This window comes from Pelodiscus sinensis, chromosome 9, assembly GCF_052426305.1.
Source record: "Pelodiscus sinensis isolate ZL-2025 chromosome 9, ASM5242630v1, whole genome shotgun sequence".
Lineage (NCBI taxonomy): Eukaryota > Metazoa > Chordata > Testudines > Trionychidae > Pelodiscus > Pelodiscus sinensis.
Window position 1 is genome coordinate 1851462 of NC_143060.1, and position 12479 is coordinate 1863940.

At 55.6% G+C, this 12479-nt stretch overlaps 1 protein-coding gene across 9 annotated transcripts in view; it reads left to right on the forward strand.

Moving 5' to 3' along the window:
- ST3GAL3 (ST3 beta-galactoside alpha-2,3-sialyltransferase 3) overlaps positions 1–12479 on the forward strand; it is a 294731-nt gene that overhangs the window by 217189 nt on the left and 65063 nt on the right. For all 9 annotated transcript variants that reach the window (XM_089780382.1, XM_089780380.1, XM_089780378.1 and 6 more), the window contains 3 exons: positions 104–167; positions 7332–7427; positions 9944–10130. In XM_089780382.1, coding sequence (XP_089636508.1) covers positions 104–167; positions 7332–7427; positions 9944–10130 — 347 coding nt within the window. The remainder of the gene's footprint in view (positions 1–103; positions 168–7331; positions 7428–9943; positions 10131–12479) is intronic.

Genomic DNA, 12479 nt, shown 5'->3' on the forward strand with positions numbered 1-12479 from the left:
CTGTGCGTGTTCTGCAGGGGAGGGCAGCCCTGGGTTTGTTCAAAGGTGAGAACGTGTCTGACCTGCGATGCCCTTTCTAACGCCTCCTTTCCTGTCTCCCCAGATAACCTGATCAAAGCCATCCTGTCAGCAACCAAAGATTATCGCCTCACTCCGGCCCTCGACAGGTACGGGGAGACCCTTCTGGAGCAAATCATGGCTGCTCATCACATTTCCTGACTGCAGCCCCCAGCACTTGTGTCTGCTTTGCACCTAGGCCAGGCGCTGCAAAGAGAGTTCTCCGTCCAGTGAACTCTGGAAACGTTTGTTAGCTCAGCCCTGCGAAGAGTAGGTTTGCATTGCGGCTGCTTCCTAATCATTTGCTTCTAAGAGCAGGAAAGCCGTGTGCACCGTTGCTAGCTTTTCAGGCAGATAACTGGCTCGGTTTCAGAAACTGTAGCAAACCCTCCCCCCAGCGCCCTGCAGTATGCTGGCCACACGGCCAAATTGGGCAAAGGTAGGGAACAAACGAGGAGGCTGCCACTTGTTCTAACAAGACTAGCTCACCGGCAGCTCGCTCTGAACTCTGGTGGGGGTAACTGCAGGGACTGAGGGTAGGGGCTGCCATGGGGACTTGGAGGGTTGAGCCGATTTAATGCGTATTGGTCTCTTTAGAAGAAGCTCCTTCCAGCTTTCTGGTCCTATTGTAGAACTGGGTCTGGAAAATCCTTGGCACGTGTCGGTCAGTTACCTGATCCTTTACCCTCTTGCATCCTGACCCTTCCTCTGTTTGACCTCCAGCCTTGGATTCACGTCCTCAGCAGGTGTCAGTTCCTGGAGCCGGGGTCATTTTTTCAGAAGTTATGTGACTTCAGCACTTTTGAGAAATGTTGGAGCTGCTCTTTCCTGACTCTTCCTGCAGCTTTGATCTCACACTGAGTCCTGTTTTCTGACCCGCTAACCCTGCTGTCCCTCCAGTGCCCACCAGCACTCCCGGTCTCTACAGCTCTCAGCTCACTGGCAAAAGGCGACTCTTCTAGGGGCCCTGGCATGCACACCTGGATCTACAGTCTGCTGGCTCAGAGTGTCCTGCAGTTTCCTGTGCCTCATGGGAGTGGGGGGCGGGCAGGCTTCGTGGTCCAAATTTGGGGCTATTTGAGAAAGGGGGTGTGAAGAAACAGCCCCTTTCAGATCCCCGTGTGCTTCCACAGTTCCCTGGTTCGTAAGAGTGCTTTTTTGGTGCATGCTGGGGGCTCTCACAGTTGCTGTGACCCTCCCCAAACTGATGTCACCTACTTGGGATTTGCTTCGGCCAGAGAACGACACCCTTGGCTTCTTCGGGGAGGCGTGCTTGAAACGCTGCCGAGGGACGCGCTCCACTGAGGCGCCAGAGAGGGCTGTGCCGCAAGACTGGTGCTGCGTGGCTCCGAGGCTTTGCCGGCAGCCTGCCAGCGCGGTAACCGGGTAGTCCGAGTGACGTGCAGAGGCTCTTGCACCAAGCAGCATCTGATTATCTGAGTCCTAACCGCGCAGCTTTGTGAGAGTGCTGTGCGCATTGCTGTGTGTGCCTGTGCTCACCAAACGCTTCCCCGGGAGCTTTTCCCATGAGACCAGAACTTCTGGCTCAAGGGCCCATGTGGAGAGCTCTCTGAAATCCCCAGGCAGCCTCACGGTCTGCGGAGAGGCACTGTCAAGGAAAACAGCCTCAATTCACCAGCGCAAAGACCAGGAAGCAGCTGGGGCGATGTGATCACAGAGCCCGGTCCTCAGACTGAGCGGGCCCAAAGGGACGCAAGTCGCTGGGTGGCTTCCTCCAGGGATGCTGCACACCGCTGGAAAAGCTGCTGCTGCACGGCTCTGGGAAGGTACCGGCGGTGACATGAGCCATTCCAGGCGAAGGAGCAGACTGGCGCACGGTTAATCTGAACTAAAAGCCGTGAAAAGACGGGCTCTTAGCTAGTGCCCATTGCCACGTGCTCTGATCTTGCATAATGATATTTCTGGTAGAGCAAGTTTGACTTTTGTTGTGAGCTGCCCCATTTGCTCGCTAAAGGTCGATGCGTTGTGTATGAGACTCCTGTGAGATATCTGACCTAGTCCAAATGCCATCCTGCTCTACAAGAAATACCATTGTAAAGGGTCGGCATACCCATGTGATACGGATTAAAAGCTACTTGAGAGAGATTTCAAAAAAGCAATTCATTGTTGACTGCATGGGTGGGAAACCTCAGGCTTTAGGCTCTGGTGAGCAAGGGTAATGGGGGGAGTCTCTGCTCATTTGGGGGACACAGTGAGGGGTTTTTTCCCTACCTCGCACTTGTGTGCAGCCCCCGACTGATTTTTCTGTGGGTCAATGGCCCCTGACCCAGAAAAGGTTCTCCACCCCGATCTACAGGGCATGCTTTTAGTAAGGTCCTGCAGGGATCTGCTCTCAGCCCAATGCTATTGAACTTTATCTGTGCTATGGAAGAAAATAGAAAATGAGTGCTGGTAAAACTTGGAGATAACATACATTGGTGGGGTGGCTTGTAAACAGGACAGGGCAACGTGCATTTTACCAGAACCAAAGATCATAGGCACACCGGTAAGATGAGAGATGGTCCTCAACAGGCAGACACACTCGAAAGGACTAACCAGCTGGTTGAACATGAGCGCCCAGCGTGCTAAGAGCAAATGTGATCCAGGGGTGCCTAAGGGAGGTGGCATTACCCCTCACATAGCAACCGGTAGACTGTTACTGGAGACTGCATCCAGTTCTGCTTTCTAGGAGCATTTCCTCAGGCCCTGGTGACTTGCAGGCATCTCACTTTTCTAAGTGATTTTTAACTTGTTCTTTTTTTATTTTATCTTCTAAATCTACCCCCTTCCCACTGGCATTCACTGTTAGGCATTCCTTCATCAGACTTCTTGGTGAAAACCGAAACACCTCTGCTGTTTCCAAGAGAAGGTTCAGAGGTAACTTGATCCTGGTCAAAAAGACATCTTTTAAAATTGGCCATCAAGTTCTACTAAGAAAGGAGCAGGAATGCTGGTAAGTCAAATGCCAAAGTATAATTAGACAGACCAAAAACGAATTTGAAGAGCAACCAGCAAAGGACACAAAAACTAACAGTAACAAAAAATGTGACTACGTCAGATGCAGGAAGCCTTCCAGACAAAGCCATTGAGAAGAAGCTAGATGAATTCTTGCAGTGGTCTTCATTGCAGAGGATGTAGGTGAGAATCCCATACCTGAGCCCGTTTTTCAGGTGACAGATCTGAGGAACTGCCCCATTTTGAGGTGTCAATAGAGAATGTTTTGGAACATGGAGTGACGTAGTGGGGGGGAACTTGCTGGTTTCTATGGGTCTGTGGTAACCCCACTGGCTGCCGCCGGTACCACAGCCCAGAAGGACAGGGATGAGTCACTATGCAAAGGGTGTCTCAACCTGTCCGACCAGCTAACCCCCATGGAGAGGAACAAAGGAAGGTGGATGCTGCCCTGCTGGGGGCAGGGCTGGAGGAGGGTGAGTTAGTTTCTGTCTGGGAGGATGGAGGAAGCAGCCTCAGCAACAAGCTGGGGGGTTTAGAAGCCGAGACCCCCCCCACACACATATCAAGGGGGGCTGAGGCATCCTAGGCCTGCCCTGCAACCAGATGACATCTGTGCTGTGCTGTATGCTGGAGAGGCAATAAACCACCTCTATTCTACTGGCTGGCGGAGTCTGTTCGTGCCATTTCGGGGGTGCAGGAGGCGGGGGACCCCAACGCGTCGTCACACATGGATAAATGAAAGTCTTAAATCGTCAGGGCCAGACAGTATTCACCCAAGACTTCTGAATGAGCCTTGGAAAACATCATTCTAATTATACATACAAAATGATGGGATCTAAATTAGCTGTTCCCACTCAAGAAAGAGATCTTGGAGTCTTTGTGGATGGTTCTCTGCAAACATCTGCTCAGTCTGTAGCAGCAATAAAAGAATGTTCGGAAGTATTAGGAAAGGGACAGATAATTAGAACAGAAAATCTTACCATGCCGCTGTATAAATCCATGGTACGCCCACACCTTGAATCAGTCGAGGCCTCTGGAACAAGATATTCTAACTCAGACAGAGCTTGATGCAGGAATTACTGGGTAAAAGAAAGTGAAACCTGCTGTTTGGGGTCAGCATAACTTAGTGGGGGGCAGTGTGTGGCCCACAGGCCACGTGTGGCCCATTGAGGTTCTGCGTGTGGCCACGAGACATTTGACTTACCATTGCCCGTGCGCAGGCTTGCCAGATTCCAGCAGCTTCCGTCAGCGCAGTGTTTTCCCTACCGGTGTTGTTCAAGCGCCGCACACACAGAGCAGGGACACATGAAGTGACGGGTGTATGCGTGCTGATTGCATGCCCCATTGCCTGTGAGAGCTCTTGTGACACCAGCTTTTAAAGGGGCTGTAGCGGCGATCCTGGCAACTACAGACCAGTAAATCTAACATCAGCACTGGGCAAATTGATTGACACTATAGTTAAACAGGACTGTCAGACACATACATGGACAGAATTTGCTGAGAGAGAGTCAACATGGTTTCTGTGAAGAGAAATCCTGCCTTACCAATCTGCTAGAGGTTTTGAGGGGTCAAAAAGCATGTGGAGAAGGGGGATCCAGTGGATATAGTGCACTTAGATTTCCAGAAAACCTTTGACAAGGTCCCTCACCAAAGGCTCTTAAGTACAGTAAGTTGTCATGGGATAAGAGAGACGGTCCTTCGTGGATTGGTAACCAATTAAGACAGGAAACAAAGGGTAGGAGTAAATGTTAAGTTATCAGAGTGGGGAGAGGTAGCTAGTGGGGTCCCCCAAGGGTCTGTCCTGGGACTCCTGTTCAACACATTCATAAATGATCTGGAGAAAGGGGTAAACGGAGGTGGCAAAATTTGCAAATGATACGAAATTGCTCCAGGTAGTTAAGACCAAAGAAGATTTCAAAAGGATAACACAAAACTAGGTGACTAGACAATAAAATGGCAAATGTAATGTTTATAATGCAAAGTAATGCACATTGGAAAACATCATCCCAACTGCATGTATAAAATGACGGGCACTAAATTAGCTGTAACCACGCGAGAGAGATCTTGGAGTCATTGTGATACATCCACTCCATATGCAGCAGGCGTCAAACAAGCAAACAGGATGGAGGGAATCATTTAAAAAGGGATAGAGAATAAGAGGGAGAACATCTGTATCTTGAATACTGCATGATGTGTGGTCGCGTCATCTCAAAAAGGATACTGGAAAAGGTTCAGAAAAGGGCAACAAAAATGATGGGGTCAAAATGTCTGCTATCTGAGGAGACATTAATAAGACGGGGACTTTTCAGCTTGGAAAAGAGACAGCTAAGGGGGGCTAGGACAGAGGGCTATAGAATCATGACTGGTGAGGAGAAAGTGAAGAAGGAAAAGTTATTGATTTGTTCCCGTAACGTAAGAACTAGGGGTCACCCAGCAAAATGAGCAGGCAGCAGGTTTAAAACAAACCACAGGAAGTTTTTCTTCAGACAATGCACATTCAGCCTCGTGAGCTCCTTGCCCCGAGGATGTTGTGAGGGTCAAAGCTATAATAGGGCTAAAGAAAGAGCTAGCTAGATTCATGGAGATCAGGTCCATCAGGGGCTGTTAGCCAGGCTGGGCAGGGAGAGTGTCCCTGGCCTGTCTGTCAAGGCTGGGACTGGGTCACTGGCTAATCCCCGGTTCTGTTCACTCCCTCTGGGCACCTGGCATTGGCTGCTGGCGGCAGACAGCACACTGGCTAGGGTTGCCAGGCGTCCAGTATCGACCTGGACAGTCCGGTATTTTCACCTCCTCTCCAAAAAAAATTCAGAAAACACCGGACACCTGAAATGTCCTGAACGGTCGGGTATTTTCTGATGTTTTTCCCGGCCGGGAGGCGAAAATCCTAGGTGCTTGCCTGGTTCCACAGGGGAGCTGTCTGGCCCGGAGCAGGAAGACAAGATGGTGGACGCCACCAGCAGCCTATTGGGGCCAAAAATCCTGAAAAGCATTTCTTAAAGGGGCCATGCTGGGTTTTTTCTTTTTTTTTTTTTGCTTAATAACTCTCAGCAACTTTGGTTTCCCCCCCTTTTTTATTCTCAAAAGAATTTTTTCCCCAGTGTGTGTGTGTGGGGGGGGGGGGGGGTTGTGGGGGGGGAGGGGTGTTCAGTATTTTTGGTGAAATCATCTGGCAACCCTAACGCTGGGCTGGATGGACCCTTGGTCTGACCCTGATGATCTAATGATTTCTTCTAGGGCTAATTCAAAGGCAAGGGTGGCCCTAAATTGACCTTCCTTCCCTTGTTCCAGCCCCCCCCCCTCCCCCCCCGTAGCTGCTTAGAGATGTTCAGGGAGCCTGTCGCTGCCGGGAGCTTTCACAGCCAGACGAGCAGGGCCTGTGGCTTTAATGTATAAGCTGTTGTGTGGAGCTGAAGGGCTCGGTTCCTGCTCTCTGAGGGTATGTCTACACTACCCCGCTAGTTCGAACTAGCGGGGTAATGTATGCATACCGCACTTGCTAATGAAGCCCGGGATTTGAATTTCCCGGGCTTCATTAGCATAAGCGGGGAGCCGCCATTTTTAAATCCCCGCTGCTTCGAACCCCGTGTAGCGCGGCTACACGGGGCTCGAACTAGGTAGTTCGGACTAGGGTCCTATTCCGAACTACCGTTACTCCTCGTGAAACGAGGAGTACCGGTAGTTCGGAATAGGCACCCTAGTCCGAACTACCTAGTTCGAGCCCCGTGTAGCCGCGCTACACGGGGTTCGAAGCAGCGGGGATTTAAAAATGGCGGCTCCCCGCTTATGCTAATGAAGCCCGGGAAATTCAAATCCCGGGCTTCATTAGCAAGTGCGGTATGCATACATTACCCTCCTAGTTCGAACTAGGAGGGTAGTGTAGACATACCCTGATGTCTTTTCAGCCGTTTGGAAGCGGTTCCTGAGTCTTCCTTGGGCGCTGTATTCATGAACTCTGTGCAAGTCTCCCCCGAACAGGCCTGCCAGCAGCTCTGTCCCCAGTTCTTTAACTCAAGCCAGGACGCTCTCTTCATGAGCAGTTGCTGCGCCTGGCCGGGGCGGGTTTCCTGCCCAGCTGTGTGAAGAGGAGACGACTTGTCCTCCAAGCCTGCCTGCCGTGCGGCGCGAGGGTGGCCCGCGAAGCAGTGTGTGTTCCCAGCCGCGCCCCTGGCACGAGGGGATGCGCTGAGGCTGGCATGCGGCCCTTCCCTCCCCGGTCTCAGCTGCCTCCCTCGGTTCTGAACACGGCTCCTGGCCGCGTGCCTCCGCGTGCCGGTCGGTGGTGCCACGTTACACTAACCTTTCCCTGCCTCTCTCCCCAGCCTCAGTTGCCGGCGATGCGTTATCGTGGGCAATGGGGGAGTGCTTGCCAATAAGTCCCTGGGGCTGAAAATTGATGACTACGATGTCGTCGTCAGGTGAGTCCTCGGTATCCATGCTGGGTCTTGTGCAGCATGAACAGCGGGGGCAGAGGTTCCGCCTCCGTCCTTCAGGTGTAACCAGCAGCAGGCGCCGTTGGGAGGGAGCGTGCGTGACGTGTACAGCTAGCCCGGGTGTGCAGTGTCCCAGGGTCCTAACCGGGCAGGCGGAGCCTCCATGCTGCCCCCGCCATGACCTCAGCCCAGCCCTCTCCTCCCGAGATCTTCCCAGGGCGTGGCTCTCCCGGGGTGTCCCTGCTGGCGTGTTAGCTGCTGTTCTAGAGCTGCTCCAGTTCCATCCCATCGGCCCGGCCCTGCCAGGACACGCACACGCGGCCTTAGCCAGGGCCTGCTGCTCCAGGGCCTGTGTCCTGCCAGGGGAGCAGAGGAGCTGTTTGCTACTCCCCTCCTGGGCCCCGGACACTGGGGGAAGTGCTAGGTGGGAGAAATCTCCCGCCTGGCCTCCACCCCACCCCCTCCTTGTTTCTCGTGATCTCGTGGGTCCTGCTCCCTCGGGCTGCAGCAGCCCCCTTCTTGTAGGGCCCCTGCTGGGCCTCGGGCTCCGCTCGGAAGGCAGGCGGGGAGGGGCTGCAGTTCTTTGCACTAAGCCTCCCACTTAGAGTTAAATCCAAAACGCCTCCTGCTGCCTCCGTGAGGGTTCCCCCTTCAGCCCGTGGCTGTGGGGAGGGGCTGGGCCGCCTGCAGTGTATGGGCTGCCCCGGTGACCCGCTGGCCTGCGGGCTGAGATGCAGAGGGGCGTTCTCAGCCCCTGCGGGAGGAGGTGCAAGGCCAGCCTCAGGCTAAGGGAAGCCGGGTGCTCAGCTCTCCATCGGCCTGGCGAGTCCCATGGCCGGCGGGGAAGGAGCGGGGCCTTTCTCTTGTGCGTTGAGGCCTGGGCGGGCGCTGGACCCAGGCGCGGGGGTGGATGCGGCAGCGAAACTCGGCAGAGCCGATGCTGCAGCATAGTGCAGGGGCCAGCCGCGCAGCAGGGATCTGACTGACTCCTCGCGGCGCCGAGGAACTCGGGCTGCAAGTTTTATTCTTAAAACTCTGGGCCAGTTTTGTTGAGGTGAAAACAAAAGCAGACCTGCGCTGGCGCTCCCGGCCAGCCCCGCCGGGCTCCGAGGGCAGGGGAGCATGAGCTGCTCTGAGCTTGGACCCTCCATTCCCCCAGCAACAGGCCTCCTGCTGACAGAGGCAATCCTCCGGGAGCGCCCCATGGGGGAATATCGGCAGCTCTGGAGGGCTCTATCAGGCTTCCCTGGGTAGCCCCGTCTGGGCGGGTTGGAATGTGACGCTAGACAAGACTCTCCTGAATTCCAGCGAGGAGCAGGTGAGGCGGAAGCCCCTGGGGAATGAGGGCGCAGGCCTAGGGGGAGAGGGAAGGGGAGGTATGGGGACAGCCGGCTCCGGGCTCCTGGGGGTTCCAAGTCGAGGAGACAGCAGGAATGCCGCCAGGCTGTGCGCTGCCCGGGGCATGCGGTCTGCAGGCAGCGGGATCCGTGCCTTGAACATTGCCTGGCTGCCTGCTGCAGGGTGGGCTTCAGCTCTTACGTCGAGGGATTTGGGTTGGATGGAGGAGTGGAACTTTAATGTCTTGAGTCTTAGTCGGGGAAGAGTGGCAATTGTGTCGTAACGTGACAGAGTTTGTGTCAGAGGGAAGTTTTCCTGGGGCCCTGTGTGCTCTGAGCAGGGCCGGACGGAGGCATGGGCGAGCCGGGCAGCTGCCCAGGGCGCCAACCCATGGGGGGCGCCTGATGGCAGCTGTAAGGGGCGCGCGACGTCCCTAAAAGCTGCCATCAGGTGTCGCGCGCCCGGCTCCCGCAGCACCGGCCCCGCAGCGCCGGCCAGCAGCGCCCTTCCCCCCGCGGCGCCGGCCAGCAGCGCCCTTCCCCCCGCGGCGCCAGACAGCAGCGCCCTTCCCCCCGTGGCTGCGGGGCCCTGCACGGCCCAGCACGTGTGCCAGCAGTACTGGCCAGGCCGGGCTGGACAGTGCATGCGCCATGCGCCCCAGGGGCAGGCCCGGGCTGCGCTCCAGCAGCCATGACCGGCCTGCGCATGCGCCGGGCGGTCCCCGGGCTTCACGCCAGCGGCTGTGGCCAGCGCACGCATGCGCCGTGCGCCCCACGGGCAGGCCTGCGCATGCGCCCTGCGCCTGGGGGCAGCACCGCACGCCCGGGCCTCGGGCGCCAAAAGGGCCTGGGTCGGCCCTGGCTCTGAGCTCTCTGAGCGAGCACATGAACAGTCCGGCTGCACTGGCTCTTCTCGTGCGGACAGTTATGCACGTTACTGTTTGTCATCGACTTGCTTTTCCAGTTCCTTGGCCTGGTGCACGCCACGGGTGCTGGTTTTTGATTCCTAGCTCCAGTGGGAAGTGGTGCACGCCGGTGTGGGCCTGTCTCATGGACCTGGCCACTCGCAGCAAGGTCTGGCTGTGCGTAGGGAGGGCAGGAGCCCAGGCAGCCGCGTGTGGCTGTGCGGGAGAGTCAGGCAGCGTCTCCTCTGTCACCCTGCAGGCTGAACTCTGCGCCGGTGAAGGGCTTTGAGAAGGATGTGGGCGGGAAGACCACGCTGCGAATCACGTACCCGGAGGGGGCCATCCAGAAGCTGGAGCAGTACGAGAAGGACTCGTTCTTCGTGCTGGCCGGGTTCAAGTGGCAGGACTTCAAGTGGCTGAAATACATTGTTTACAAGGAGAAAGTGGTAAGAGGCGGCCTGTGGCGCGTGCTGGGTGGGAGAGGCAGCAGCAGTGTCATGACTTGGCCTGCAGCATTTGGATCTGGGCCAGGTTTCGTTGCCTGCCTGGGTGCCTGCGTTTCACTGCCACTTCCACGGGCTGGCTCAGTGCATCTGGCAGCCGCTGTCCAACCGGGGCTCCCTTCAGAATGTCCGAGCGGCCACACTGGGGCGGCGCTCACGTCCTCTATCAGAGCCCTGCCTGCCTGGTCAGTGCTCCATGCTTTTGGCACTTGGAGGGCAGGGAGCGTGGGCTTACATCCTGCCTCCAGGCCCACCAATGGGGCAGCACTAGGGCAGCTGCCCTGGGGTCTGGCACTTCAAAGGGCCCCAGGCCGCTGGAGCCCCTGTGGCACGCTCCGGGCAGCTCTGAGGGTTGCCGGGGGTAGGCAAGCAGAGCCGCATTCAGCACTCGAGATGTGGGTGCACCTGGGGTTTATCCGGGGGAGGGGCTGTTCTCGGCTGGCTTCTCCCTTTCCTAAAGCAGCCCAGCAGTCTGTTAGCTTGGGCGATGGCCACATCGAGCAGGTGGCTTCGGAGACCGTCCGTGATGCCAAGGTCCCTCTCAGGAGTGGGCCGGACCCGGTCATTTCGTATGTGCCTCTCCCATTATTGTTCCCTACAGACTGACGGGGCCGTGGTGAACGCTCACCGCTCGCCTGGTGAGTGTCGCCCGCTCACTGTGACTCTGCAGTTCACTGGTATCCTCTGCAAGTGTCGCAGCCCCGCTATCAGCCCCTTCTCCAGGCCCCCGTCGAATACGTGGAGCAGCATCGCCCCAGTCCAGTGCCTGGGGAGACCCTGGGTTACCTCTTTTCATTGTGAAAACTCCCCATTCATTCCTACCGCTCGTTTCCTAGCCCTGGGCCACCCCGTCCACGCACGTCGATGCCCTCACAGCATTCCAGCAGATTGCGAAAGGAGATCGGGCTGCATCGCGCCGTGTTGGCTCTTCCCCAACAGGCTGTGTTCACCTGCCGGTCTGAGGCGTCGGCTCTTCCCTAGAGGTGCTGCCAGCTTGCGTGCTCTGAAGTTCGGCTTGCCTGGAGCGATCTGAGTTCCGTTCGCCATCTCCCGGCTACCTGGCGCAGAAGCCAATGTAAGCGATCGGTTACGCGCATCTGGCAAAGGGGTTTTACCTCGGACGCTGATGCCCAAATCAATCTGTTCGTCTTGAAGGTGCCACAAGACTCCTTGTTGTTTCTGCAGACGCGCTAACACGCGACAGCTCTGAGACTTGCTGCCACCGGTGGTTTGAGTTCTTCAGAAGCCTGGGGTGCAAACCAGATGGTCTGATGACTTATTGCTCCGTGTTCAGTTTGCTCCAAAACCGCCGCAACTGACTCTTCAGTCTGGGACATGGCTCAGATGTATCGCCTGGAAAGATCCTCCTTATCCTCTGCAGCGAAGGTGGCTGCCAAGGGTTCCCTTAGCTTCTCTGCAATGCCCTTGTCTTCCCTGAGTGCTGATTTAGCTCCCCAGTCATGTAGAGGCCCCACTGCCTCTTTGGCAGCCTTTCTGCTTCCTGGTGCACTTCAAAACATTGCTGTTGAGTTTTGTGTCCTTAGCTAGTTGCTCTTCCGATCCCTTCTTGGCTTGCCTCATTGCACTGCTATGCTTGACTTGCCAGAATTTGTGTTCCTTGAGTGAGTCTCACTATTAATCTTACGAATCTTGTTCCAAGCCGTGGATTTCATTGCATACCGACCAATCCCACATTGTGTGACAGGGCGAGTGTTGATTTTAATGTGCTTCATCCTAGAGTTTTAGGCCAAACAGCATCTAACCTGGCCTCCTGTATATCACTGGCAATTAACAAGCACCAATGGCTGGAAGTGAAGCCAGAAAAATTCAAATTAGAAATGAAGCGAGTATTTTTTAATGGTGTGGGTGATTAACTAGAGTGAGCTGCCATGGGGGCTGGTAGACTCTTCATCCCTTGATGTCTCCAAATCAGACTGATGCCTTTCTGAAAAGCGTGCTGTAGCCGAACACAAGTTGGGCCAATACAGGGGTAACTGCCTGGAGAAGCATTGGCCCGCGATTTGCAGGTCAGACCAGGTGATTTAGTGGTCCCGTCTGGCCCTGAACACTGTGAAACCTATGGAACCATACACTGAAGGTCAAGAAGAGAAGCGAGGGAGCTGAGGGATTGAGCTGTTTTGTCTGATGTGCGGCCTTTCAGGCGGTGTGTAGGCCTGACGTTCTTTCTTCAGCTGCTTGATAGAGATCCAGCAACCGTGTGGCGCTTTCCAGCCGAACCTCCAGTTGTGTGGAGAGAAGGGCCCAGAGAAGCAATTTTCCCTTTTTCAAATG